This window comes from Tachysurus vachellii, chromosome 5 (genome assembly GCF_030014155.1).
Source record: "Tachysurus vachellii isolate PV-2020 chromosome 5, HZAU_Pvac_v1, whole genome shotgun sequence".
Lineage (NCBI taxonomy): Eukaryota > Metazoa > Chordata > Actinopteri > Siluriformes > Bagridae > Tachysurus > Tachysurus vachellii.
In genome coordinates this window covers 23503611-23529983 of record NC_083464.1, presented here as the reverse complement: position 1 = coordinate 23529983, position 26373 = coordinate 23503611, and the positions used below count along the sequence as shown (strand labels likewise).

At 37.7% G+C, this 26373-nt stretch overlaps 2 protein-coding genes across 3 annotated transcripts; both read left to right on the top strand.

Annotated features, from left to right (window-relative positions):
- The first annotated feature begins 863 nt into the window (after positions 1 to 863).
- On the top strand, positions 864 to 12567 carry zgc:92606 (uncharacterized protein LOC100000242 homolog). Its single transcript, XM_060870617.1, has 5 exons — positions 864 to 1021; positions 2226 to 2315; positions 2437 to 2515; positions 10799 to 10917; positions 12060 to 12567. Exons 2-5 carry the CDS (start codon positions 2226 to 2228, stop codon positions 12123 to 12125), a joined length of 354 nt encoding a protein of 117 aa, XP_060726600.1. The 5' UTR covers positions 864 to 1021; the 3' UTR covers positions 12126 to 12567.
- A 3258-nt stretch (positions 12568 to 15825) lies between these two features.
- Positions 15826 to 22478, top strand: LOC132846095 (CD209 antigen-like protein C). Of its 2 annotated transcripts, XM_060870615.1 has the most exons (6): positions 15827 to 16184; positions 19528 to 19626; positions 20720 to 20800; positions 20976 to 21127; positions 21230 to 21330; positions 21976 to 22478. In XM_060870615.1, the coding sequence occupies exons 1-6, from the start codon at positions 16088 to 16090 to the stop codon at positions 22109 to 22111; spliced, it is 666 nt and encodes a 221-aa protein (XP_060726598.1). In that variant the 5' UTR covers positions 15827 to 16087; the 3' UTR covers positions 22112 to 22478. The 2 variants fall into 2 exon arrangements, with proteins under 2 accessions (XP_060726599.1, XP_060726598.1); XM_060870616.1 differs by lacking the exon at positions 19528 to 19626 and having other exon boundaries at positions 15826 to 16184.
- Positions 22479 to 26373: the final 3895 nt, after the last annotated feature.

The window sequence follows — 26373 nt, the reverse complement described above, 5'->3', positions numbered from 1 at the left end:
TAGCTGACTCCTCAGGAGGAGACGGTCCTGACACCTTCTTAACCGCAGTCAAAACTCTCTCCTTGAAGTCTTTGATGATCCGGTAAATGGTTATTTCAAGTACAATATTTTGATGCAAAGCAATGATAGCTGCATGACTTTCTTTAGAGGTAACCGTTGCAGGAAAGCGTTTCATCCCTCCTTTTATACTAATCAGTCTGCTTTTAAAATCTAGTATGATAATGATTTCACCTGACTAGTACTTAATGACACTTTCAAATGTGCTGATGATATGATTAGAGAAATGGTTTTTATTCCAGAGCCAAAACCGATGAATATTTATTTTTTTTTGGGAAAAGTTTTTTTTGGCCAATAAAGCTTTTTGCAATTATTAAAAATGCATCTGATCACTCAATAGCACAATAATCTAGAAACAATGTGAACAAACACCACAACAACTTAAGCAGCAAACTATGCAAGACACAAAATTTATATCACTTCCAAAACTTTTGCCCATGACTTCACATTTTATAATGTAAACCTTAACTTCAGCAATCTAAAAGAACGAGAATACATGTTTTAAGCACTTTTTTATTTTTATTTTAAATTTCAGGTCAAAGTGGGAGGTTTGTTCCACAAAGCACAGATTACAACCTCCTCAGGGCACAAAACAGAACATCACCAAATGAACACGTCGGACACGTAGCATGCCACGCTCAGGTTTCCTTAATTTTGATTGGTTCGCGTGTCCTAAACAGCTGTTGAACGACAAGGCGTATTGTCCAATGAAAGTGAAGTAAACAAATAAAACCCCACCCAAACCTTTGCTCTCAGTGAACAGAGCGGTTTTCAATCTTCCTGTATGTTTCTTATTGGCTGAAACCCTCATAAGGAGGCGGTACAGGGTTTGTTGTTGTTTTTAGTAGTGGACCGTCGACATTTTTAAAAAGACCCGATCTTGGAAAGAATTGGAAAAGCACATTTTAGTATCCGGATATCTTTTTTTTTGTCGACGCCGTCCATCTGTTACGAAGCTTAAAAGGTGGGTTACTTGTTATTGTGCTCCATCTAATTCACATGTACTGCAGAGAGTAATATAAATATCGTTTGACGTAATTTCTGAAATAATAGGTCAGTTTATATGTATAGGTGAGTGCAGCCTATAAATAAGAAATATTCAGTGATCTAGACAGTAATGAAGCTCAAACACTCAGTCAACTACTCAGTCAACTAGACTCAGGTAGGATTGAAGAGATGTAATCTAGGCCCATGAGGCAATCTTAAGTGTCTTGAAGTAGGTCCGATAAAACTCACAAAATCTATAACAAACTGAGACCATGGTCAGATGTTTGTGGCAAAAAAAAAAAGGAAAATGAACAATATAGTAACAGAGAAAAGTTGCTGAAAGATAGTCATAATAATCAAGATAGTCTGAGATTTTGCATGCTGAGATAGAAGCAGTTGCATGATGTATAAATTTCATTTGTAATATTGAGGGCCATGCACATTTGAAGTCACAGAGTACTTATATCGTATAGAGTCGTATATAGCAAATCAGTATTCTTCTTCTGAAGGAGTCCTCAGTTTATACTTTTCAACATATAGAAACTTTATTTGTCTCCAGTATACGAGTCAGGCTTTGAGTGGATACGCAGCCTAACCTGGGAACACTGGCGTAGGAATTCATGCCTCATGGGATATCAGTCCATTGGAGGGCACTGAGAAACTTTATTTCTAAATACCTGTTTTCTGCACGTGTGTTACTAGTGATCTGCAGATTTGCATGCACTAACACCTTTAACGATAGGAAATTGAATTCCTATCTGTTAATAAACACAACAACAACAACCAGTACATCATGAATCCCGTCCCACTATCAGGAGGTGAACACGTGTAGACCTGCACAGTCTATAAATAATGCCAGCAAATTAAAAACAGGGAGGTTTAAGAATAGGCAAGTTTGCTCATGCTTCATTCCTTTTAAAATCTGAATACACATAGCAGTAAAGGTGTTTCTCACCACACATAACCTTTCAGAATCTGACACACTCTGCACAATTATATACAAAAATAGCAGAGCAATGTATATGAGAATGAGGCCTTAAATATATAACAGTAGCTATTGTGGGTTTGTTAATTTTCCTCTCAAACGGTGTGCAATAGTCTCGTCCAGTGTCTTTAAGATTTGATCTCAAGCTTGTCACTGAAAGAACTATCTATGTACTGTGTGTGTTTCTGGTCTTCAGATGAGTAGCCAGTACCAGTGCAGTGTTCCGTTTGAGGCCAGGAGATTGGAGGGAGCGAGGGTTCGTACCAAACATCCTGACAAAATTCCGGTTAGTGTGTTGTGTCAAAAATAACAATGGTTTGCCAGCTTGACAACGAGTGCTTAAGGTTATTGGCTTTGTTATTTCATTTACCGTTTTCATTGAAATTCATTATTGTTTCCTTTATTAGATCATTATAGAGAGAGCTGCAAGATCCTGTGCCCCTGAACTCGACAAAAAGAAATACCTTGTTCCCTCAGACCTAACAGGTGAGTGTGTCTTTCCCTGCTTTTTTTAAAGTAGTTGTTACGACCCCGAGTTATGTCTAGGGAGTTCTCAGAGTCAGCAACTAGTGATGACCAATGTGGATGTGAATGGACGGACAAGACTAACTGGTACAGAGTGATAATTTCTATGAATTGCCGACCACAGTAATGACTTATGCGGACACAGTGCTTGTGGTGAGTTTGTCTTTACTGTACAAAGTGGTAATTATATTTACAATAATATATACACAATCATATACAGATGTTTTGTACTGCTGCAACAGCCGGGACTGGAAAATCAGCGGCGCCAAAGAAAAGAAACAAACAAAGTCAAAACCCGCTTACCTAACACTGTTTTATATTAGTCACGCTCATCTACAAGCAAAAGTGAAACCAAAATCCTAACTACGCTATACTTCCCTCACTAACTAGAATACAGGGGGAGGCACCGCCCCTTTCCTGAAGTCTCTAGACACGGAAGTATACTACGTGGTGTACAATGTATGAGCGCGCTCCTTCATACCTCTTCCAGCCCCGTACGTAGAACAGTATTATACACAAAAACGTAAATCGCAACAGCAAATCTCACAGCATACATTTATCCAACAACTATCCAACAACAACTCGCCAACCAACAACCCAACAATGAATTGACATGACGTTCACGTTTTTATAGTCTCGGTCTTCTTCCGGGGGCGGTGTCCGTACGCTGCATCTCCGCCCTGCACCGACCGGTATTGGGTAAACTGCATTGTATTCGCGCAGCCAATCCGCTGTAACACAAGCAATTACAATACAGCTGCAAAAATACGTGCCTTGGCACGTAACACGCCCCTACACAAAAAAAAAACAAAACCTCAAAACACAGTAGTTGATTTTTTTCTTTTTAAACTCTAGAAAGAGCATCAGCAATTTTATTTTCAATACCTTTTTTATGCTTCATTTCTAGGTTGTATTCTTGAATTACAAGAAACCATCTCATGAGCCGTTGATTGTGGTTATACATTCGGGACAAAAACACAAGCGGATTATGATCAGTATATACCACTACAGGCAAGACACTTGAGCCAACATATACCTCAAAGTGCTGTAGGGCCAACAGTAAAGCTAAAGCTTCTCGCTCAATCATGGAATACTTTACTTGGTGTTTGTTTAATTTTCGAGAAAAGTAGCAAACCGGATGGTTGACTTCCTTTGCATCCTCCTGTAACAACACTACTCCGATTCCCACACCACTTGCATCAACCTCCAGTTTAAAAGGTCTGGCAAAGTCAGGAGCAACTAGAACAGGAGCAGAGCACAACAAAGCTTTCACATTTTTAAAAGCAATTTGACAATCAGGAGACCATTTGAATGTAGTAGTGGGACTTAGTGGGACGTTAAGGGTTCAGCAACCGAAGAAAAGTTTTTACAAAACCCTCTGTAATAACCAACCATTCCTAAAAATCTACGTAATTCCCGTCGGGTTGTGGGAACTGGAAAGTCAAGAATGGCCTTAACTTTAGCCTCCAATGGAGAAACATGTCCTTGGCCAACCCTCATCCCAAGATAAACCACAGTGGCTTGTGCAAACTCACATTTTGCCAAGTTTACCGTTAACCCAGCTTCTGTTAGTCTAGTGAAAACAGCACAAAGGGATTCCATATGACCAGTCCAATCACAGGAGTGTATGACCAAATCATCCAAATACGCAACACAATTTGATATATCAGCAAGTACAAGGTTAACCAGTCTCTGAAAAGTAGCAGGTGAATTTTTCAGCCCAAACGGCATTACTGTATATTGTAAAAACGCATCTGGAGTGACGAAAGCAGATAGTTCTGAAGCTCTCGGAGTCAGTGGAACTTGCCAATATCCCTTAAGAAGATCTAATTTTGTGACAAAAGTGGCTTTACCTACAGTATCAATGCACTCATCAATTCGTGGTAACGGAAATGAGTCAGTGACGGTTACAGCATTGAGTTTTCTGTAATCAGTACAAAGTCTAAAAGTGCCATCTGGTTTTGGCACCAACACACAAGGTGAGCTCCACGGACTACAACTAGGAATTGCCAACCCATTTTTCACCAAGTATTCCACCTCTTTACGCATGATTTCCCGTTTTGCCACATTCACTCGATAGGGATGCTGCTTTAACGGAACATCCTTTGTTACTTTAATGTCATGCTGTAAGACAGACGTCTGTGTGGGTACATCACCAAATATCGATGGAAATTCCTTAATTAAAGCTACGATATCTTTACGCTGAGGGTCAGGTAAATGAGCAACCAACGCAAAGAGTATCCGATTGAAGAGTTTCTAAAAGCTGTGAATTTATCAGCGTCGCACCTAACTGGGTGGATGATCGATTAATCACGGGCCCGTCAGAGTCTGAAGACTCAACAACAGACACTATTGCTACTGTCGCTTTCTTTTCCCCTAGTGCGAGTTCTGGAATGCTATCTACAGACACGATCTACAAACAGCTTTAACATATTTATGTGACACACCCGACTTTTTCGTTTCCGATCCGGAGTCTCAATGACATAATCAGTCTCACTTAACTTCTCCCTGATTAGATATGGACCTAAAAACTTGGAAGAAAGAGCAGATCCAAGAACAGGTAGAAGAACAAGTACCTTGTCACCCACTTTAAACTCCCGATGTATTGCTTTACGGTCAAAGTGACGCTTCATCTTGGCTTGAGATTCGCCTAGATTTTTGTTCGCCAATTCACATGCTTTGTGCCAACGCTCACGAAAAGTACTCGTGTAATCCAAAACATTTTTCTGTTGCGGTTGTTTGTTAGACATAAAAGTCTCTTTTAATACCTTCAATGGGCCTCTAACAGAATGTCCAAACACTAGTTCTGCTGGACTGAACCCCAAAGACTCCTGCACTGCTTCTCGTGCAGCAAACAAAACCAATGGAACACCTTCGTCCCAGTCTTTCCCACTGTCCATACAAAATTTCCTTAACATGGATTTCAAAGACTGATGAAACCGTTCTAATGCTCCCTGTGACTCAGGTTGATCTGGACTTGACATTTGGTGTTGCACGCCTAGCAGCTTCATGACTTGTGAGAACAAATTAGACGTAAAATTAGATCCCTTGTCCGTTTGGACAATCCTAGGTAGACCAAACACAGTAAAAAATTTTGTAAGGGCTCTCACTACTATCTGTGCAGTAATACGGCGCAAAGGGATAGCTTCTGGAAAACGTGTAGCAGTGCACATAACAGTAAGTAAAAACTGATTTCCTGCTTTTGTTTTGGGCAACGGCCCTACACAGTCAACCAACACCTTTTCAAAAGGTTCCCCCATCACTGGAATAGGATGCAGGGGTACCGGAGGGATTACCTGATTTGGCTTTCCTACCTTCTGACAGGTCTCACATGACGAACAATATTTAACAACATCTTGACGTAGTCGTGGCCAAAAAAAAAGTTGTAGCACTCGCCTGTACGTTTTTGTGATCCCTAAGTGCCCAGCCCAAGGATTATCATGAGCTACACTCAGGACCAAGTGTCGATACTTTACCGGGACTACAATTTGAAAAACAGCATCTTTCACCTCATTTATTCTAGATGTCCACTTACGCATTAACAAACCATCTTCAAGAAAGAAAGCTACTTGTTTCTGGCTCATTTCATTCGAGTCAAGTACAGAGTCAAAGAAACAGCATAAACTTTCATCACAATGTTGAGCAGAAATTAATTCATTTCTAGTAACATTTTTACTAGATAACGGGCTTGTGAGCAGCTGGGTTTTAACCTCTGGTTTAACCAATTCCTCACACACTTCCTGTACTAAGAAAGAGTCAGAAAGATCCAACACATCACCAGAATACTTTGCTTTTGAACGCGTGATAACATGAGGAAAAAACCTCAGGAAGGTTCTCTGCAAATTTATCAGATTGGCAGTCCGCACACACCCTCTGTTACTTCTATTACTGGAACCACTTTTCCTCCCGCTAAGTCATTACCTAAAATAAAATCTACTCCAGCAACTGGTAAGACTGGCCGAACTTCAACCTTAACTAATCCAGTCACCACATGAGATTTCAAAGTTATGTAATGTATGGGAACACGAACATACCCCATCTCCTAACCTTGACAAAGAGCATGGGATCCAGTAAACGTTTGTTCAGTCAACGGAAGTACTCCTTCACGTATAAACGACTGAGCAGCTCCTGTGTCACGTAAAAAGACAATTTCCTTTTCCTCACCTTCTGAAACACCAACACTACCTTTAGAAAGAAAAGGTTTGTAACACTCATCAGCATTCACCACGGACTTCTGTGAAATTGTTTTTACAAAACCCACACTTTTTGGTTGTTGCTCCTCACGACCAGTACTCTTTTCCGGTCTTTCCTGCTTTTGTTTTAAGGCAAAACAATTAGCAGCCACATGGCCAAGTTTGTGACAATAAAAACACTCACCAGCGATTGATCTTGTTCTGCTATAACCAGGCGGACTTACTTGTCTCTGTTGCTCCACTTTGGAGTTCTGTTCCACTGGAATTTGTTGCTTAGGCCTGGATAAGAACAACATCTTATGTGTTAGAACAAACTCATCAGCTAACACAGCAGCTTGAGAAAGAGTGGTAACCTTACACTCATTCAAATAAACAGAAACTCGCTCTGGTAGACAATTTTTAAAGTCCTCCGACAGCATTAATTCCCTTAATGACTCCTGATTAGTAACTTTACTGGCTGCAGTCCATTTGTCAAAAAGGAGAGACTTCTCCCTTGCAAATTCCACATATGTTTGTATCTGTCCCTTTCTAAAAGTACGAAACTTCTGACGATAAGCTTCAGGGACAAGCTCATAAGCACGAAGGATTGCAGTTTTCACTGTGTCGTAATCCATGCTATCAGGTACAGACAATGATGAACAAACCTCCTGGGCTTTTCCTACCAGCTTACATTGTAGTAATAATGTCCACAACTCCTTTGGCCACTTTAGAGAATTAGCAATTCTCTCAAACACACCAAAGTAGGTGTCAATTTCCGTTTCTCTAAAAGGCGGGACTAGCGCAATATGCTTCGTAATTTCAAAATAAGTGCCTGATACCACCGCATCTCCTGGACTGGGTATAACTGGAGTCGGAGCCGGAGACTCAGGCTTAGGAACAGGGAGTGGAAGCTGACTCGGCTGGGTAGTAGACTGAAGAGTGAACTCCTTCACCCTCATATCTAACTCCCGTAACCGAAGTTCCCTCTCCAGTTCTAGCTCCAATTGTCGGATCGTGATTTTTAGCTCACGCTCAGCCTGTCTCTGCTCCACTCGCTCCTCCTTGTCCAGTTCCAAACGGCGTATGCGCACTTTCATTCAAGCATTCTCTAAAGACCCAGAAGTTTGGGGAGAGAATGCTTCAAACCTAGGTAGAGTCGCCTTGATTTTAGGAAGGGGCAATTCAGCCTCCTCTTTTTCGGTGTCAATAGGAGTGCTTACACTTACAACCGCTCCAGGGTCAGCTGGCAGACTTAAAACATGTAACTCCAAAAGTTTTTCCACCACAAACTTTTTAATTTCCTTTTTTAATAATTGTCTGGACAGCGACATTTCAAAGTGAGACGCAATCTCCAACAAATCATCCTTTCTACACTCGTTCACCCTCTCTAGAGAGGGAGCACTTAAGAAGGCTTGTAGCTCAAACACAACCATAGTGTCTATAAGAAGAAGACCCAATGAGCTCTTCCACTCACTACACACAATAATCACCGCTATACAGGAACCTATTAAAGATCCCGGACGAGCCCCCACTTGTTACGACCCTGAGTTATGTCTAGGGAGTTCTCAGAGTCAGCAACTAGTGATGACCAATGTGGATGTGAATGGACGGACAAGACTAACTGGTACAGAGTGATAATTTCTATGAATTGCCGACCACAGTAATGACTTATGCGGACACAGTGCTTGTGGTGAGTTTGTCTTTACTGTACAAAGTGGTAATTATATTTACAATAATATATACACAATCATATACAAATGTTTTATACTGCTGCAACAGCCGGGACTGGAAAATCAGCGGCGCCAAAGAAAAGAAACAAACAGAAAGTCAAAACCCGCTTACCTAACACTGTTTTACATTAGTCACGATCATCTACAAACAAAAGTGAAATCAAAATCCTAACTACGCTATACTTCCCTCACTAACTAGAATACAGGGGGAGGCACTGCCCCTTTCCTGAAGTCTCTAGACACGGAAGTATACTACGTGGTGTACAATGTATGAGCGCACTCCTTCATACCTCTTCCAGCCCCGTACGTAGAACAGTATTATACACAAAAACGTAAATTGCAACAGCAAATCTCACAGCATACATTTATCCAACAACTATCCAACAACTCGCCAACCAACAACCCAATAATGAATTGACATGACGTTCACGTTTTTATAGTCGCGGTCTTCTTCCGGGGGCGGTGTCCGTACGCTGCGTCTCCGCCCTGCACCGACCGGTATTGGGTAAACTGCATTGCATTCGCGCAGCCAATCCGCTGTAACACAAGCAATTACAATACAGCTGCAAAAATAGTAGTAAAACAGTAGTTTTACTAACAGTAGTAAAACTCAGTCTCAAGGAAATCAAAGCTAATTTATAAAACTTTTTTTGTCATTTGTCATTTCTCATATCATACAATTAACATTAACATGCAAGGTGATGCATAAAGGGGTGAAAGTAAAAAATTTTGCTCAAAAGAGATGCAATGAAAGACATTTTATATTGATGGTACTTTGATCATTAGTTAAAGTGAAGTGATCTCTTCTGTCATTTTAATTACCTAGAATTTTTATTATGTTTATCACATTTTTTGGTATGTTGGTCATTTTAATTTTGCACAAACTGTTGCTTGTGTTTCAACTTCTGCTCTTTTCCATTTGAAAATATAGTGATAAACATTTAAAAATGCACAGGACCATTAGACTGAAAACAGCAGGAAAACTAGAATTCCCCCATATTCTGTTAAAAGGGTGCAAGTTATTATCAGTTGCGTGGGCAAGAATTTTGTGCATTGTGTAAATGCAGCTGTAATGTGGATTTTTAAGTGATTCTCCATGTCTTAATATAATATTTTTCTTAGTTTGCCAACGTTACAGAAGGCTGACATTTTTTCTGTTGATGCTGTTCAGTGTAGAGCAGGAGAGCGTTAGATCCCCCCCCCCACCCAAAAAACCCCCCAAAAAACCAAAAAAACAAACACACATTTTTAAACACTTCCTAATTAGACCCAGCCTCACCCAATCTGGTACAAACAAACAAACAATCACAGACACAGAGACCACACTTTATTTATTTTTTTTTACATTAACTAAAGTATGTGCATGATTATATTCATTGAACTGCTGCCACCTGATTGGCTGATTACATACACTGCAGTTGTACATTCATGTTACATACGTTTATTAGGTGTTCCTAATAAAGTTAGTGTATATACTTGTCTTGTGTTATCTATGTTAAACATACATTTCATATTTCACATTAATGCACTTAAAGCGTTGTTCGTTTATCATTTTAGTAAGCAGGAATTTTATATCGAAAAAACAGTTTTTATCTAAGAATTCAACCTCAAATCATTACAGATTCACATGTTGATTGGAACATCTTTTTTGGGAGCCATTTTTGGGTGGGAAACTGGCACATTTTTGAGTAACTTCTACTAGTTAAATGTTTCCTGATTGCTTGCTAAAACGTTTTACCGCTCAATTTAAAGGGTAATTTCCATATTTCTGTGTCTTTTCCCTTCACAGTAGTGAGTCAGAAGCGAGTGCTGTTCAATGGGTGGCATTTATTCCATTCAGTGTTACTTTCACAGGCAAACACACAAGCAAAATATGCAGGGACTAAACAAAAAAATAAATAAGCATCTAAACATTTACTCACTAGTTTACAGAAATGGTTGTGTAACTTTTTTCTTTAAGAGTTGGCAGTTCTGGTAACAAAATAAACATAAATAAAGTACATTTGATGTCCTGGCAGAATATCGTGTAGGAGCAATCAATATATCATTGTATTACCTTGTTTTTCTTTAGCTAAACTGGTCTGCATAAAATGGTCGTTTTTGTCCTCTTTTAAATCTTTCACTCCTCATATGAGTTACATTAACACGCTTTGTTGCGATATTTGGGTCTGTGTGCACGTTATTTTATTCATTGAGAATTTTTAAGCAATTCAAAATAGGCCACAAAGAACAGACACATTTTTGACATCTTTCTGAAGACTCCTTTTCTTCTTTCTGGACTCTTTCTGGAACCCTCTATGTACTGTTTTGAGAATAACAGACTGATTGTATCTTTCTCTCAGTTGGGCAGTTGTGCTTCCTGATCAGACAGCGAGTATCCCTAAGGCCAGAAGAAGCGCTCTTCTTTTTTGTTAAAAATTCCCTTCCTCCTTCCAGCTGCCCACTTTCTGTCTTGTATGAGGTATTACACACACACACACATTTCAAACACAATACATTTAAGTTAAACTGACAATGTGTTAAAGAATGTAGAGTTTTCATTGCTTATAAGAAAAGCTTTAACAAAGTTTATTAATCCTGTCAAAAGACATACTGGATGATTGACATCTCTAAATTGTACAAAATGTGTGAATGGGTTTGCACCTCATGCAGGGAGTCCCCCATGTTGTACCCCCGAGTCCCCAGGGACAGAATGCAGGCTCTCCATTACCCTGCATAGAAAAAGACAGGAAATAGATGGATGGATTTTTTTTGTCAGATTTATAAACTAGCTGTGTAAACAACATAGCAACAAACAAATCCACAATAAATCTGGATTTACTAGTAATAAATAGTTGCATCACTGATTGACCATGATGGACATATTTATTAAGGAGGAATGGCAGGATTTTCTCAGCTACAGACTGTGGCATGTTTCATGATTGAATACAAATGTGATTGGCTGATCCCAATGTTGTAAAGGTGCTTAATGTCAAATCTAAATACTCACGTCAAATATATTTTCTGTAAATTGCCATTGAGTCCTTATACGTGTGTATTGATGCGCAAATAAGTACTTTCTATTTTATTAAGGTTACCAGCTTCAAGTTCTCATGTATTAACTTCACCATATTCTCTCCAAGGCATTATAGGTGTCTCAGAAAACATTCAGCAAGTTTATAGTCAGTATAAAATCTTGTAATGGGATTTTAAATTATTATTTTTTTTTTAGTTTACCTCTAGTATTGCCTTACTCCACAATTTCTGATCTACTGCTGCACTCCGATAAGCTTCAATTATTGTTCAGAATTAGTTTTTATCTGTTTAGGATTTCTCTAGTGCACCAGTAACTTTTTTTGCAGGCTTAGAACCTGCTTTCAGCATCAGAATGCTTTGTAAATGACTGTTAAATGACTTTTTTTTCTAAATTGTCCAGTTACTTCTAGAGTTTATATAGCCTATGAAATTATCCCTAATATCCAAATGCATCATTAGGAAAAAAAATTCAGATCATCAAAACCATAAAATCTTAATTATGCTGATTTATTGTGGTGATGAGCTTGTTTTTTTTTTTTTTTTGTGGTGGTGGTGGTGTAATGATCTCTGTCTCCATGTGTGTTACAGGAACACCATGAGGAGGACCTGTTCCTGTACATGACCTACAGCAATGAGAGTGTGTATGGTGCCTGAGCGGACAAAAAGTGTGAATGGATTTAAGGGTGCGCCAGTGATAGACTTTGGGTGTGTGTGCTTGAGGAAGGGATGGAATTTAAACAGGGTTGTGGCGACGTTTTTTATTGTTTTACCAGAATTAATCCGTTTTGTATGAAGCTGAGCTTACAGCATTGAACATCAGCATGGTTTAAAGGATGTAACTGGTTTGTGTTTAAACTACTATCAGTTTAATTACATTTAACAATGGAAGTAATGCATTGTAATATAGATGGATATGATGGAGGGAAAGAAGAGATGTAAATGAGATGTTGATGACCATGGGCAGTGCAAAATTATCCCACAATTCCATGACTCTGTCTCAGGAGTGACTCATCTGTATTTAATGAAAATACTTTGTTTTTTTGTATAGCTATATGATAAATTTTGTGTTCAAAAAAAAAAAAAAGACAGACATGCAGCATTGTGCAGGTGTGGGTTTTATTTATTATCTATCTATCTGTCTGTCTGTCTGTCTGTATGGTAACCTCCTCTTTTCTATAGGTTTTCTACTAGATTTTGGAGTACGGTTGTACAGACTTTCTCATTCAACAACTAATGCATTAGTAAGATTGGGTGTAAATGCATGAGGAGGTTTGGTGTGCAGTCAGCGTTCTGTAGGTCAAGTCAAATCATAAAAAACTTAAAGCTTTTATTGTTATTTCAACCATAAATAGCTGATGCAGTACATATTGAAAAGAAATAACATTTCTCCAGGAGATTAAGTATGACTATGGTATAATGCATGTATGAATCTATACACATGTAGGGTGAATAGTGCTACATAGAACAATACAGAGCTAAGTACTCTGTGAGACACGTGACCTCAGTGTTTCTTATTGGACATTTTCAGCAGTCAACTGACTCCGTTTGGACACGGTGCCATGCATGACCGGACCCCAGTAGGCTACTTAATGTGTTTTACCTTCTGTTCGTATGTTGATTTGCAAAAAACTTTAAACATTTTATGGCCTTTTTTAAAGTCACTGTGGGGTGTCGCCTGACGATGACAAACGTAACACTGACAGCAGAAATGCCTGATCATTAAAAAAATTAGTGCATCTGTGCAACCTAGCGCAAACAGTGCAGGACAAAAGACAGTGCAAACAAACGATACTAAACACTACAAGACAATACACAAAAGTGCCGCCGACCAATGTACATACTGTATATTCTACAGCAGCAGATATATGAGGTTTTGCAATGAGTTGTTCAGAGCTTGAGGCTTGAGGTCAGGGCTTTGTGTAGAAAACTTAAGTTCTTTCAATCCAACTGTCACAAACTATGTCTATGACTAAGCTATGTCTTCATGTAGCTTGCTTTGTGCGTAGGAGTATTATCATTCTGGAACAGGTTGAGATAACAAAAGGGAGTGCTACAGCATAGAAAGACATTCTATACCACTGTGTGCTTTCAATTTAGTGTCAGCAGTTTGGGGAAAAAACATATTCAGTATGTTTGATGGTCAGGTGTCCACAAACCTGTAAAACATTACACAATCAACCTTAGTAACTATATTTCAAACACATTTCCAACATATCGGCCTCAATGGGGTCTGACTGGTGAGCAGACCCCAGCATCACAGAATTTATGTTTCAGAGCAAACTGTACAGAGTTTCAAAGCAGTCCAATAGTGGATGTCAGTCTTGTGGATTCATCTTTCATAAAATATGAATCATTATTAAATGTTTTCACGGGAACAGTCTCAAAACTTGGCAGTGTAATGGAAGGACAAACAGTATCAGTGTAGAGTAACAGTAATCACCACTCTAAGCTTACATAAACACAATTTAATATCTGCATTTTTCACAAAAAAGTATAGCATCAAGAAAAAAATGGTGAGACAAGAGAAGTAATTTATACTGAAAAATGGAGCACCATATCAGTCTGAATATAAAATATGCAATAACAGCAAATGATTTATTTTTTCTATAATAAAGAATTGCAAATGTTTTAAGGCGATCACATTTTGCTCCAGTTTTCCTACCACACTTTTCAGATTGAAATCCTTGCAATTAGCATTGTTAGCATGTGTGAGCAAGGGAGCAGCCGAAAGAACATCTTTTCAGTCATGCATAAAGTCTAATTTGTGTTGGGAACTTTACATCTGTTAGGACTGGACCTACTGACATCTCACTATTAAAATGCACCTACTGGTTCTAAAGTTGCCTTTTTAGTTCACTGGAAAGTTAACTGAACAAGAAGAGACAGGAATTGGTATTCATATTTATAATACTGAACAAAAAACTTTTACTTGAACAGCTCTTAATTTGTTTAGGATAAGGTTAAAGCCATGATAATAAAGGTTATCTAGATTGAATCATTTAAATCACACACAAAATTGAGATGATCTTCCTGCTGCTTACTGTTCTGGGCTTTTCTTGTTTCTGGATGAAGTCCACAAGCACTATTATCAAATAAAGCAGTTTTAATTACCCCAGATTTGAGTAGCTTATGTTGCCTAAGATTTATAAGAACCAGAAGCATTATCAATAAAGATGCTTATATGTGTGTTTGTTATAGTTTGTTAAAGGGTTGGAGGGATGGTAAAGGGCAGATAGAGAAGAAGGGTTGGTAGTTCGAGAGAATGCGGCCACGCATGGGTTGTTAGGTGAGACACCATCAATGTGTGAACTAATGTGCGACTCTGGCTACTTCGTCTATGTGTGACTTATAAGCCACTTGCTGTTCAGGTTGTGTTAAAATCCAATTTAATTTTACAGCACAGTTTTTTATGCCTTTGCTTTGGGTTGCCACGTGCGCTGTACAACAAGAGCCTTTACACTTTGGCCATATTTCTGCCTAAAGCTACATATTGCTTTGGTGCTATTAAAAATATTGTATCCACAAAAACAAAAACATGCAAAAACATATAAAAATACCCATAGAATGGGTATATTTATATTTGCATAAATTGCTATACTGATAATTAGTACATTAGCTAAGGACCATAAAAAGGACATTACATTTCAGTTTATTTATAATTAATTTAATTTCTAATCGATGGTTTGTGCATTCAAATCCCAGGTCCGACAAACTGCTACTGATGAGCTCGGCCCTCACTGCTTAGCTGTATAAGATACATGTAATAGCATTTTACAGTGATGGTAGGTAAATATTCCCAATAAATTTTCCAAACTCTTACAAGAGTATTTGGTGTTTTCTTAACATTGAAAAGGATTTTCTCAGGTGTGCAGCATGCAAGAATATTGTTGATCCAACACCTAGTTGATACAGGATGTGTAGATTTTCAGTTCATTAATATACAGTTCCATCCAGTAGTGCAAAATACATTTTATGGTGAGTGTAATCTAACAGTACAAATAAATACCCAAATTCTAAGCTTATTATTTATGCAAGTACCTATAACGTTTGAAGACAGATAAATTATATATTCACAGAAGTCATTTAATACAGAGCAGTTCCAAAGCATGTGGAGTAAATCACCTTCAGATGCTTTTGCATTTTTGCCATTTTGAAGATATATCAGTGTTCATAGTGAGAATTGTTTGTATTTGATAGTGGAGGTTGTTTCTAATTGTTGATTAGGAAAATTGACATTCCAAAGGATCCATTTTACCACAAGGATTTACAATAACTTATTCCTAGTAAATGCAGCACTGAAAGGAAGAGGAAATGGAATAAAATTGTGATGAGGAAGTGTGACGCAATCTAGGTAGGGGGTGAGTATACAGTATATTAGGGCTTTGAGAATTTCCCTAAATGTTGAGTCTCCAGGTTCTTTTTTTTGTTAGTAATTATTCTTCTTGACTGTTATACATTTAATATTATCTTAACATTGTTTACATACAGTACATGTATTTGTGTTTGCTTGTGAGGAGAAGAGTAGAAGAGCAGTTACACCATTCCCTTTTTTTTCATGTCTGGCATCAGACACTGAGTATTTGTTAAGAAAACGAAAGCATAGTAAGTGGGAGACTATGGACGCTGAAGAAGTGACTGAGATGAAAAATTTTGCTCCAGCAGAAGTTCAAGATGATAAGGATGCTAAAAAAGACATAATGAAAGGAACAAAAGGTAAGAAAGAAAACAAACAAACAATAAGTTCTCATTAACAGCATTCTCTATTCTACAGATGATCTGAAATAAACATTTATTTAATAAAACTACAATACAGTATGTGACACAAACACACAAAAGTTGTGATAAGGTATAATGCATGTATGAAGCTAGTCATATGTACTGTAGGGTGAAGAAGAGTTTAAAAATTATTCATTGTTGAAAATGTCCAGCTGTCTCAGATATAAATGTGAACTTCTAAAATAAAAAAGCAACGCTGAGGGAAATTGACTTTGTAGGCCAACAGTAAAGCTAAAATGATTCTTTATGTATTCATGGTGTAATATTGTGTTTTAGGGAAAGATTTAAGTTCGAGAATGTGTTATGTGTGAATTTTATTCAGTTTGTTTATTCAGGCTCTTGATTAAAAATTTAGAATACTAGTGCCTAATATAATCTTCAGAAGAACATTCTCCTACATATCAACAATCAGACCTGAAAATGTAGCAATATAAACAATATTATAATTTAGAAAATGGGCTGGCTGGTATATCGCTATCACTAAACTACAAGGTTAGTGCTGTCTTCCAGTAGATGTGGATGTTTATGCTAGACTAAAGATATTGTCAGAAAAGGCTATATAATCAGAGATACCAGGTCTTTAATATTCATAATAAAATAAGTATAACATAGTGACTCTAACTGTAGCATAGTTGGTAGCAGAGATGGGGGACTCGAGTCAAATGACTTGACTCCAGTCGGACTTAAGTCGCACAGTTGAGACTTGAGACTTGCTTGACAAATATTAAAAAAAGACTCGACTTGACTTTGACTTGACATTCATGACTTGAGACTTGACTCGGACTTGAGTTAAATGACTCGAAATAACTTGTTTTTTGTTTTTGTTTTATTTTTGTTGTCTATTTTGTTTTTAAATCTGTTTTTAAACGCACGCAAGAGCGTAATCTAACCACGTGACGCAGCAGGCAAGCAGAGGGAGCGCGCGCACTAACTAATAAACCTTAACAGTCGTGACGAAACATGGAAGGCGCTACACCAAAAATAATTAATTTCGGGTACCGGGATTTTGTGCAAGATGAGAAGAGAAGAACAGCAGTATGCGACCACATCGCTCACAATTGAATGACAAAGTTCTATCAAATTAATTTTTAGTAAGTGCAATGTAGTGGAAATGTCAGCTGTTTTGCAATAGCACTTATAATTGGTCTTCAGTGCACATATATATAAAACATAAATATAAATATAAAAATAAAAAACTTCAGAGTTGCAAGCAGAGCCATATTCTTGTCTCGCATGCACAAGCACGCAGACACATTCAATTTAAAGGGATAGTTCACCCAAAAATAAAAAAAATTCTTTCATAATTTTCTCACCCTCATGATGTTACAAACCTGTATGAATTTATTTGTTTAGATGAACAGAAGATATTTTAATTAATGTTTGTAACCAAACCATTCATGAGCCCCATTCACTTCTATAGTATTCTTTTTCCCCACTATGGAAGTGAATGGGGCTCGTGAATGGTTTGGTTACAAACAGTCCTCAAAATATCTACATGTGTGTTCATCAAAACAAAGAAATTTATAAAAGTTTGTAACATCATGAGGGTGAGAAAATGATAGAATTTTCATTTTTAGGTGAACTATCCAATCATTCTCTCTCTCTCTCTCTCTCTCTCTCTCTCTCTCTCTCTCTCTCTCTCTCTCTCTCCAATAGTTAACTTCAAGGTTTGTGTGATTCAATAATTTACATTTTTTGATTGACGTGATTGATTGTTGTTATTCTGTTGTTAAAAAGGAAGGATCTAATTTAAGGATGTGTTTCATGTCCCATTAAAAGGGAATGCCTGTACAAAAAAATGCCGTTTGGTTGCAAAGTAACCATTGTACTTTTTTATATAAACTTTTCCATGGTCTTCTGCCATATTTGAGGCATCTTGAAACTTTGCATGCTTTTATGTTGGCCTTATTTCAGTTACATTTACATCTTATTTTTTGTAGTTTTGATTTGTATTCATTTTTAGATTTTTATTGTATTTACAACTCACCTGTATGTGGACACCTTTCAAAAATAAATGCATATAATCATTTTTGTTGCAAATAAAACTGTCATAGTCCATAAATACTGTAGATTTAACTTTGTTTAATATATACATTTAGTTAAATCATCAAGCATCTGTATGACTTGCCAGTGACTTGCTTGACTCAAGCTACGACTTGACTTGACTTGCTTGACATAAAGCAGTGACTTGACTTGACTTGACACTCACAAAAAATGACTTGGACTTGCTTGAGACTTGAAGGTTAAGACTTGAGACTTACTTGTGACTTGCACATGTGTGACTTACTCCCACCTCTGGTTGGTAGTGCCACATGGGCTGGTTTGAGTATTTCAGAAACGGCTAATCTACAGATGATTTTCATGCAATATAGTCTATTGGGTTTTTAGAGAATAATGTAAAACAACAACAACAACAACACCCCAAAGATCAAGTTAGCAGCAGGTTTATGTGCAAAAACACCTTGCTGATAAGTCAAAGGAGATTGGTTAGACTAATCTTTACAACTGTGGTGAGCAGAAAAAGCATCTCAGAATACACAACATGCAGAACTTGAGGCTGATGGGATACAACAGCAGAAGCCCACATGGGGTTTCACTCCTGTCAGCTAAGAACAGAAATCTGAAGCTACAGTGGGCACAGTCTTACTGAAACTGTGCAGATAAAGACTGTAGAAATGACACCTGGTTACCATAGTCTCAACATTTGCCTTTGAGCTCTCTCATGAACAAGGTGTTGAGTTTATATTTTTGTAATGAAAACCTCAAAAAGGAACTTAAAAAGATCTGCCCTCAGAACAAAGTTAAAATAACATTCTAGGTGCCAATAATTATTGATGATAAAATATGATGATAAAAAATGTTAAAATATAAGTAGGAATGATAAATTTCATCAGTTCATCCTCTGGCAATAATGTTAAGGCTCAGGCTCAGTCCAAAACTGTACATTCTCGTTCTACAGTGTATACTCAATGGGGCATTCACAAGCTGCCCGGACATAACATATTCCAGCGATAGTGAACATCAAGTTTCACTACAGATGCAGCAACTTTCAAACATTACGTGAAGGTTGTACCTTAAACCCTACTGAGCTACATCAAATCCCACCATGTATATAAAATTTTGTAATTTCGGGCCTTACGTGGATGTGAAAGTGTCTGCAGATTCGAAGGAGGAACTGGCCACAGGTGAAGGATGAAAACTAAATATACATGAACACATGCTGGCTTGAGGAGTTTCTACATGTCATATGCTTTACACATGATTATTCTCCTATGTCTAGACATTTACAGGAGAGTTCGTCTGTACAAGAGGATTTCCGCTATTTTCATGGTTCTCTCTTTGTTCTTGCTGGCTGTGGTTCTTGCACTGGCTATGAGGTGTAAGTAAAACATTAGTGGTTAGCATGTTACTGACTCATTCACTACAAACTAGTGCTGCTGTAAATATCAACATCCCATCTAGAGCTCCAGCCTTCACTCATATAAAAAATATAACATTTGCTAGCTTTCTGTAGTCACTTTATTCACAAATAAACAAAGAAAAGTCAGAAAATGTTGGTGCTACGTGTATTATTACAAAATAATGTATTGTCAACTAAAAATAAACCATTTTCTACAGTGCTATTTTTGATGTTTATGACACGAGGTTGGACAAAGGCGAGTGAGGATCCAAATGCAGTTTTAGATTTTACTTAAACCAAAACAAGAAACAGGTAATACAAACAAGCAAACAAACAGGCAGGCAAAACAGAGCAGAATACAGAGCAGACAGGCGACCGGAACATCCACAACATACATACAAGCACAATGCAATAACGACCAACAAAAGGGAAGTGAAGACACAGAGTATAAATAACAGACAAGAACCAATCACAGAGCAGAACCAATTAGAGACAAAGACAAGACACCTGAAGGAGAGAAGGAGTACAATTAATGTCCATGGAAACCAAAGAGTGGGCGGAGCAAACAATTAACCACAGTAAAGACAGCAGACAGAAACAGGACAGAAACACAGACAGACTCATTACAGTTTATTTTTGAGTTCTTGCGACTAGATAGCATGTAAATGCAACAGTTGAGAAGGAACCCGCATGCTCAAAAGCCTTTTACTATAGGGTCATTCTATTTTAAGCTAAAAATAAATAACATGAAGAGAATGAGCTCAGTTTATTCATTTATTTTATTTGTAGTCCAAGAGCTGATTTTCACAGGCCTGTCAAATATAATTTCACTGTGAATGTATCAGGAACTTATGAACTGTGGTGCGGTGTAACAAGCCATATCAAGTCTCTTCTTCTATATTGACATCGAATATCTCTACAATAACATAATTAGTTATGTGTTAGTATTATCTGCAATATACTTGCTTTGTGCACACAAAGATGCTGAAGAAGCTGCTTTTAATATGTATATTTTCTGTATAAAATACAATTTTCATATTATTTCTGTGTTCCCTTGATGTCCAAACCTCAGTAAATGTGAAGTGTCCAGAGAGTGCTGAACCAAATTGTGAACTATGTCAGACCACGTGTCCTCCACTAAAGGGCATCCAAGGTAAAAGCCTATAACATCAAATCTGCAAAAAAATACTGATTTAGAATTCTAAATGCTCTTCATATATATTTATTTCTTTATTTTTTCTATTGTCCGTTTTATCATTTGTGTGAATTAATTATCTTTATTTTTGTCATTTATGAGCTTTGTATTAAAACCTGCTGTTTCTCTGCAGAGTGCAAGTGCTCTGAGTGTGAGGAAGATTGGGAGATGTTTGAGAACTCTTGTTACTTCTTTTCTGATGTGCGTCTAAAGTGGCAGGAGAGCAGGGAGGCATGTCAGAAACTTGGTGGAGACCTGGTTGTTATTGACAATGAACGTGTGCAGGTGAAGCAGTCAATCGCTCAGTCACTCAAACTGAAACAGACATCACTATTAAAGACAGAATATAGGTGTATATCTTACTTGTGTCTGTCTTTATTACTGTAGAGGTTTCTAACCGAGGACAGGGGCCTGTTGTACTGGATTGGGTTCCATTATTCAGAAGATCAGAAATGGATGTGGATTAACAATACTGCACCAACCCAGAGGTGAGTCATCAGTGTTGTGTTTCTTACCACAGTTTTGCTGTTTGTTGGAGAGCTTTGGTGGGTGGTGTGTTTCTTAACCCAGCAGTGATGCCAAAGTGTTTAATAAGAGCCCCAGCAAGGCTATTAGCCAGTACAACACAGCAATCAGTGCAGCTGCTGTGCTGAGAATGATCCACCACTTAAAATACCTGGTCATTGGTGGTACTATAGTGGCCCTATAACATTGATGTAGAGAGTAATGGGATTCATAAAATATACATAGCAACAGTTAAGTGGCAGTGAGCATTACTAAATTTGTCCTTTTCACTAAATTACTTCTGTCACAATGAATTCTGAGCTTGAAAGTTTAATGCAACAGCTCAGCAAGAAAATACGTTTTAAATACAAAAAGTAATTACAGCAAACAAAATAAAACACCTCTATAATCTCACTGACAAACATTTCATAAATCATGAACATGAAACTTTCCTTTGTTTTCAATTGCTGTAAAAGCAAATGATAAATTCTTTATATGAAGTATAGTAGCATAGAAAGGGGAAGCAAATTCTTCTGATATTTCTTCTCAAAAACATGATGAGACTGCTGCTCACTGGATTTTGTCAGTGCATGTTTTGGCGTAACAAAACATTGTTTTTTCATTATCAGTTTCTGGTCCAATGGCCAGCCAAAACCAGACATTCAAGGCTCCTGTGCACTGCTAAATGGAGGGACATCAGACCTGAACAACTGGCTTTCAAACCCCTGTACAGTGATATCACAGTACATCTGCCAGAAGTGTTAAAATTGGAGAATGCCAACCATAACCATCACATATATCTGCTACAGTTGCCTTCAATATCTTCATTTTACTGTTATACTTACCTTTTACAAATGCAGTTCATGAATAATAACAAATACAGAATCAGCACATAAAACAATCCTGTTCTGTGATGCCCATCAAGTAGATATGCTATGTATTTTTCATGATTTTAGATATTATTCTCACTAAAACATTTAGAATATATTATATAACATAATATATACCTTAGTAACAGCTTTTAATGGTTGTGAGATGTCATTACGTAAACATTCCTAGTACATTTTGTCCTTACTATGTAATGCACCTTTTTTTATGCAGCCCACACAATAAATGCAAATTCAAATTCAAATTTATTTGTATAGCACTTTTAACAATGAACATTGTCTCAAAGCAGCTTTACAGAACATAAACATAAAACAAAAAGTTAATATAAAGATTAATAATAACACAAAAGTTCAAGATTAATATTGTACTTACATTTAAAGGTGTTTGTATTTAAAGGTGTTTGTATCCCCAATGAATAAGCCTGAGGTGACTGAGGCAACTGTGGCAAGGAAAAACTCCCTTAGATGGTAAAGGAAGAAACCTTGAGAGGAGCCAGACTCCAAAGGGAACCCATCCTCATTTGGGTGACACTGGAGGGTGTGATTATATATGCAGTCCAACAAATGTTGTATTGATGAGGAGGTTGCTGTCCTCAAAGACTACATGTAGTTGGCACTGCCTCTTAGAATGCACAAATATTTCGTGAAACAAAATCCAACTGGAGCTGGTAAGTCTCTAGATGTCTCAGAATCCTCACATGGTTGACCTCATCTCAGTGAAGGTCCAAAATCTTCATGACACAGAAGACAATTGGGATAGTTAGAAAAGGAGATGCTGTGGAGAGGAATTAGCATAGCTGCTGTTCATAATATTAGCAAGCATTAGATGATAATGTGCATGTATTAGAGCACAAGTATTATGGAAGTATTATGTGTACACCTGACTAGATAGGTTTTTAATCTACATTTAAACTAGGAAAGTGTGTCTGAGCCACACTATCAGGAAGACTATTCCAAAGTTTGGGAGCTAAATACGAAAACGCCCTACCACCTTTAGTAAATTTTGATATTCTGGAAACTACCAGAAATCCTGAGTTTGTGATCTCAGTGAGCATGAAGGAATGTAGTGTGTTAGAAGACATGGTAGCTAAACCATTTAGAGACTTGTGCGTAAGTAGCAGCAGTTTTGTAATCAATTGTCAACATAACAGGTAGCCAGTGTAAAGATGATACAATTGGGGTTATATGATCATATTTTCTCGACCTGGTAAGAACTCTGGCAGCTGCATTTTGGACTAAATGTAGCCTATTTATTAAAGATGCAGGACAACCACCAATACAATAATCCAGTTTAAAGGTCATGAATGCATGAACTCGCTTTTCAGCATCAGATTCAGTTAGGATGTTTCTTGGCTTGGCAATATTTCTAAGGTGGAAGAAGGCTGTTTTTGTAATATGGGCGATATGATTTTCAAAAGACAAGTTGCTGTCAAATATAACACCCAGGTCTTTCACTGTTGAGCTAGTAGTAACAGTACAGGCCTCTGAAAAGAAGTTGAATTGTGAGGGCTTCTGTGTACTGGTTTTTGGACCGAGAGAGCTTCTGTGTACTGGTTTTTTAACTGGTCATCCAATCTTTTATCTCTTTAACGCACTCAATTTAGACAATTTAGATATTTCATCTGGTTTTGATAAGATATATAATTCAGTTCAATTCAATTTATTTGTATAGTGCTTTTAACAGTTTCCCATTGACTTAAAACAGCTTTACAGAAGTATGGAAACAGAAGAGAGAGAAAAAGAAATAAATATTTAATAATAAGAGGAAATAAGGATAAAAATGCATGCCCTTTAGGAAGCATGTATATTGAGAAAAGCAGAGGTCCTAGAACTGAAACTTGAAGGACCCCATAAGTAACTGGCAATAAACTGGAGGATTCTCCATTTATATTTACAAAATGGTATCCATCAGACAGGTCGGATCAAAACCAACTTAAACCCTGTCCCTGAATACCTGTGTAATTTTGTAAGCGATCTAGGAGAATGTTGTGATCTATAGTGTGATCTATAGTATAGATCAAGTAGAACTAATAGTGAGATGCAGTCTTGGTCCGAAGCTAAGAACAAGTCATTTGTTAATTTAACAAGTGCAGGTTCTGTGCTATGATGTGACCTGAAACCTATATATATATACACTAAACTCATTCGGGCTTAAACAAAACATCACTAGACCAACTCATCCTCTTACATCACATGGAATGGATGTCACTAATATAGATATCATACCTCAACGTGATGACATCACAGACCATTACCTCATATTGTACACACTACCTGTAGACTCAGTAGAACTATTTCTCCGACAGATTCACTAAAGACAGATTCACAAATAACCTGCCTGATCTGTCTCAAGTTCTTACTATACCCTTAAATGCAAATGATCTAGATGTAATGACTATTAGCATAGACACTATCTTCAATAGAACATTACACACTGTTGCCCCATTTGATTCAAGAAGATTAGAGACAAAACATCTGCACCATAGTATAATAGTTATATTCACACCCTCAAGAGAGTCAACCTGTAAAGTTTAGTAGGTCCATAAATGTGAGTCCTAAAGCATCGTTTGTATTGTAATAGTGAATGTTATAATCTCCAACAATTAACACTTGCAGTAAGGCTATTTTTTGAGATTATTTCATTTACAATAAGTGCTTCGGGTGCAAGTGATCTAATGTTCAGAAGCCCAAAGTTTAGGAACTGTTTGTGTTTGTTTCTTTGGCATTTATCTGGTCTAATTACAATAGGATTATTTAGAGAACTTTTAATGCATTTACTTTTTTATCTCACTACTCAGGGAACAGACACAGTTTCTCTAGGATGAGCTGTGCATTTGTATCCATTTGATGATGAGGTGAAGGATAGCTATCAAAATTAAGATTTAAATTGTGATTTACCAGTCAGACGGTGTGCAGCACCCTGGAGATGTTGTCCGAGAGGGTTTCCGCTCCAACTCTGCTGGGGTGCAGGCCATCAGCATGGAACAGCCTAGGACGCTCCCAGAAAACATTCCAGTTGTCAATAAAGAGTAGATTCTGATCATGACACCATGATTGTAACCATTCATTTAAGGTAAAAAAGTCTACTGAACCTCTTGATTCCTCGCTGGTACGTAGGTACAGACACGATGATCCTTGCTGTAGGCGATGTGCTGCGAACCGTCTACACCAGGGTCTTGAGGTCCCTCTTTGGGATCTCAGGCTGGTGTCGTTCGTGCCAGCATGAAGGACAACAGCTCCGGTGTTCTTGCTCAGGATCCCAGGTACCTGTGCAGTGACACCAAGAACATGAGCGGCAGGTAAATAGCAAGTGCGTACCTTACTTTTATAAGCACCATCACTGGAAAGCTGGTACGAATACGAATACAGTACCCTGTCTGTGGAAATCACACCCTAAAGCAGATACAAATTTGAGGAACAGGTAAATCATATTCAGTTTTAATGTACATTTACATTTTCAGCATTTGGCAGACGCCCTTATCCAGAGCGACGTACAGAAGTGCTTAAGTCTCTATCATTGGATACATTAACTCTGGTTCACTAGGTTACATACTTAAGATATCATGAGTCTAAAACATTGTTCAACGTTTTTTTTTTTTTTTTTTTTTGCTTTTTATAAACATATGTGCAACAAACAGGGAAGGATGTGTTACTTAAAGTGTTTCATGAATAAGTAGGTCTTTAACCGTTGTTTAAAAATAGCCAGTGACTCAGCTGTCCGGACCCCTAGAGGAAGTTCAATCCACCACCTTGGTGCCAGAACAGAAAAGAGTCTTGTTGTATACTTGCCTCTTACTCTGAGAGATGGTGGAACCAGTCGAGCAGTGCTGGTAGATCTGAGGGTGTGGGGTGCAGTGTGAGAAGTGATGAGGGCTTTGAGGTAAGAGGGAGCTGGTCCGTTTTTGGCTTTGTAGGCAAGCATCAGTGTTTTGAATCTGATGGATGCAGCTCCCGAAAGCCAATGCAGGGATTGCAGCAATGTACCACTAGAACTGAATTCATTAATCAGTTGCTCTGCATTATTTGCTGTTTGTTTATTTGGAGTATCTCATGATTATCAACAGACTTAGGCAGAATTTTCACAAATCAGTCGTATTTGACCTGAAGTCAACATTCCTGACATCTATAGAAAATCAGACC

Coding starts and splice junctions, on each gene's coding strand:
- zgc:92606 (XM_060870617.1), top strand. CDS start 2,226: ATGAGTAGCCAGTACCAGTGCAGTGTTCCGTTTGAGGCCAGGAGATTG. Junction 2,316..2,436: donor AACATCCTGACAAAATTCCG/GTTAGTGTGTTG, acceptor TTCCTTTATTAG/ATCATTATAGAGAGAGCTGC. Junction 2,516..10,798: donor TGTTCCCTCAGACCTAACAG/GTGAGTGTGTCT, acceptor TCTTTCTCTCAG/TTGGGCAGTTGTGCTTCCTG.
- LOC132846095 (XM_060870615.1), top strand. CDS start 16,088: ATGGACGCTGAAGAAGTGACTGAGATGAAAAATTTTGCTCCAGCAGAA. Junction 21,128..21,229: donor TTGACAATGAACGTGTGCAG/GTGAAGCAGTCA, acceptor TTATTACTGTAG/AGGTTTCTAACCGAGGACAG. Junction 21,331..21,975: donor AATACTGCACCAACCCAGAG/GTGAGTCATCAG, acceptor TTTCATTATCAG/TTTCTGGTCCAATGGCCAGC.